The 1,901-nt window shown below is 48.6% G+C and overlaps 1 protein-coding gene across 1 annotated transcript; it reads right to left on the bottom strand.

Annotated features, from left to right (window-relative positions):
• Positions 1-288: 288 nt before the first annotated feature.
• MAPK1IP1L (mitogen-activated protein kinase 1 interacting protein 1-like) lies at positions 289-1,898 on the bottom strand (the record flags this gene model as incomplete). Its single annotated transcript, XM_008939443.1, has 2 exons — positions 289-800; positions 1,269-1,898. Coding segments are annotated over 2 exons (642 nt in total), but the record flags the coding sequence as incomplete, so codon positions are not given.
• Between the last annotated feature and the right edge of the window lie 3 nt (positions 1,899-1,901).

The raw sequence follows: 1,901 nt of genomic DNA, 5'->3' as shown, positions 1-1,901 counted from the left end.
TTACACAGACCAAACTTCCAACCACCACAGAATGAGAACTGGCAAAATGACGTCCTCATTTGCATGCACACAACTCACATTTGTTGATTCGGAGTTAACTGCACGTCCAGGTTATCTCACTTGCACTCCAGGGCCCATTTGTGAACACCAACTTGCTGACAAGCCAGGCCGAGTGTTTCAAACGCGAATCTTCTCCTCCACAGTCCCAGACTGAGCAGTTGTTTTGAGTATATACAAAATGCTGAGAAAACCTTCAAAAGTTCACATGCTCTGTCTCTTTAGTTTGGGTTACTGTAGCACGGTCAAAAAAATCAGATTTCTTGACAAAAAAACCCACCTTGGAACACTTTTTATTGGCATTTTAGAATAACCTGAAAATAGACAAAATACGACTATCCATTCATTCAGTGACCAGCACAAGTCTGGCAATGAGACTTAAAGCATTCATGGAAATTTAAGAATAAACATTTTTTTTAAGTCCTTGGGCCTGATTCTTTACAATCCTTACTCAGCAACTCCTGTTTCTCCAAGGAATACTTGCCAACATAAGAACCACAGGTGTTAAAGTTTTATTTCTGCTCTTCATCACTCATTTTATTAAACCAAACAACAGTGCCAGCATATGAGCAAGGTAAATTTATGCAGACTGCTCCTTCATACCTCAAATGTACATACAAGAGGCAAGTATTCTTCATCTTCCCAAACATTACTGAAACAAAAACTGTAAAAATCTCTGTAAGTAGTGGATGAAGGTGGAAAGCTACAGTATTTTGTTGCCCAGAATGTGTTCAACGGTAAGGCTGCAAGAGACAATAATTCACAGTCAGTACAGGCCTTTCACAAACCAGTTCACTCACAGCTACAAAAATTCTCAACTAAAAGCAAATTCACCCTTGTAATTTGTTGTTCCCTCCCTCCATGCCCTGGAAGCAACCTCTCTAGATTACAGAGGCTAGAGGATTTCCTCTTTCAGAGATGATTAGAAGGCTTTCCCCTCATTTTTTTAATTTACTTTTTAGAGAAGTCTTTCCAAGTAGTGGAAGACCACTGTAATGTATGCTTAGACACACAATAACTTGATATAATTTCACTGTCCTAGTGTATTTAATTAAGCATTTAAGCAGTTGGTTATTCCCTCACTGACTACAGGAATGAGACAGATGTGTTGAAATTCCTCCCTTGCCCTGCTGGGCCTTAATGCTGCTCAATCTCCACGCCTAAAAGTGTAACCTTTCAGAGGAATTCAAGACCAAAATCCAAATACTCACATGGGGACCACCAGGCATTGATGGAGCACCAGCAGGACCAGATGGCACTTGAAAAGGATTGGGGGGCGTAGGATATAGTCCTGGAGCTGGATATGATCCTGTGGGTGGAGGGAACGGACCTGGCGGTGAAGGTCCCCACGTTCCGGGCGGAACCGTGCCCCACGGCACCGTCGGCGCAGCCCCTGGAGTCTGGGTAGGAGCAGAATATGGCCCCGGGGGTGGATATGGCATGCTAGGTGCAGGATACTGCCCTCCCATCGTCGGTCCCCACGCTCCAGAGGGCATGGATCCCCATGGCCCGACAGGAGCAGGAGGCGCAGCTGGCTCTGTCGGACCGCCATAAGGTCTTGGAAGCTCTGGAAAGGGCATGTTTGGCGGAGGGTACTGCCCAGGTGGGACAGGACCTGGCACGGCTGGGGGCGGGTACGGCCCGCCCGGAGGAGGGCAGGAGGGTCCGGTAGGAGGAGGAGGAAATGGAGCAGGCGGTCCGGGGGGCATGGAAGGATACATGGCTGTGGGAGGGGGTCCAAAGGGCACGCTGGAGGCCGAGGTGCTGGGGGGCAGCCCGGCCGGCGCCGCGGGCGGAGCGCTCGGGTTGTTCCACGGATTCGAAGCCGGCCAAGCCTGCGGCGG

This window comes from Merops nubicus, unplaced genomic scaffold (genome assembly GCF_000691845.1).
Source record: "Merops nubicus isolate BGI_N331 unplaced genomic scaffold, ASM69184v1 Scaffold49904, whole genome shotgun sequence".
Lineage (NCBI taxonomy): Eukaryota > Metazoa > Chordata > Aves > Coraciiformes > Meropidae > Merops > Merops nubicus.
Note: the sequence above shows the minus strand (reverse complement) of the source record. Positions and strands in the feature narration are given on the sequence as shown.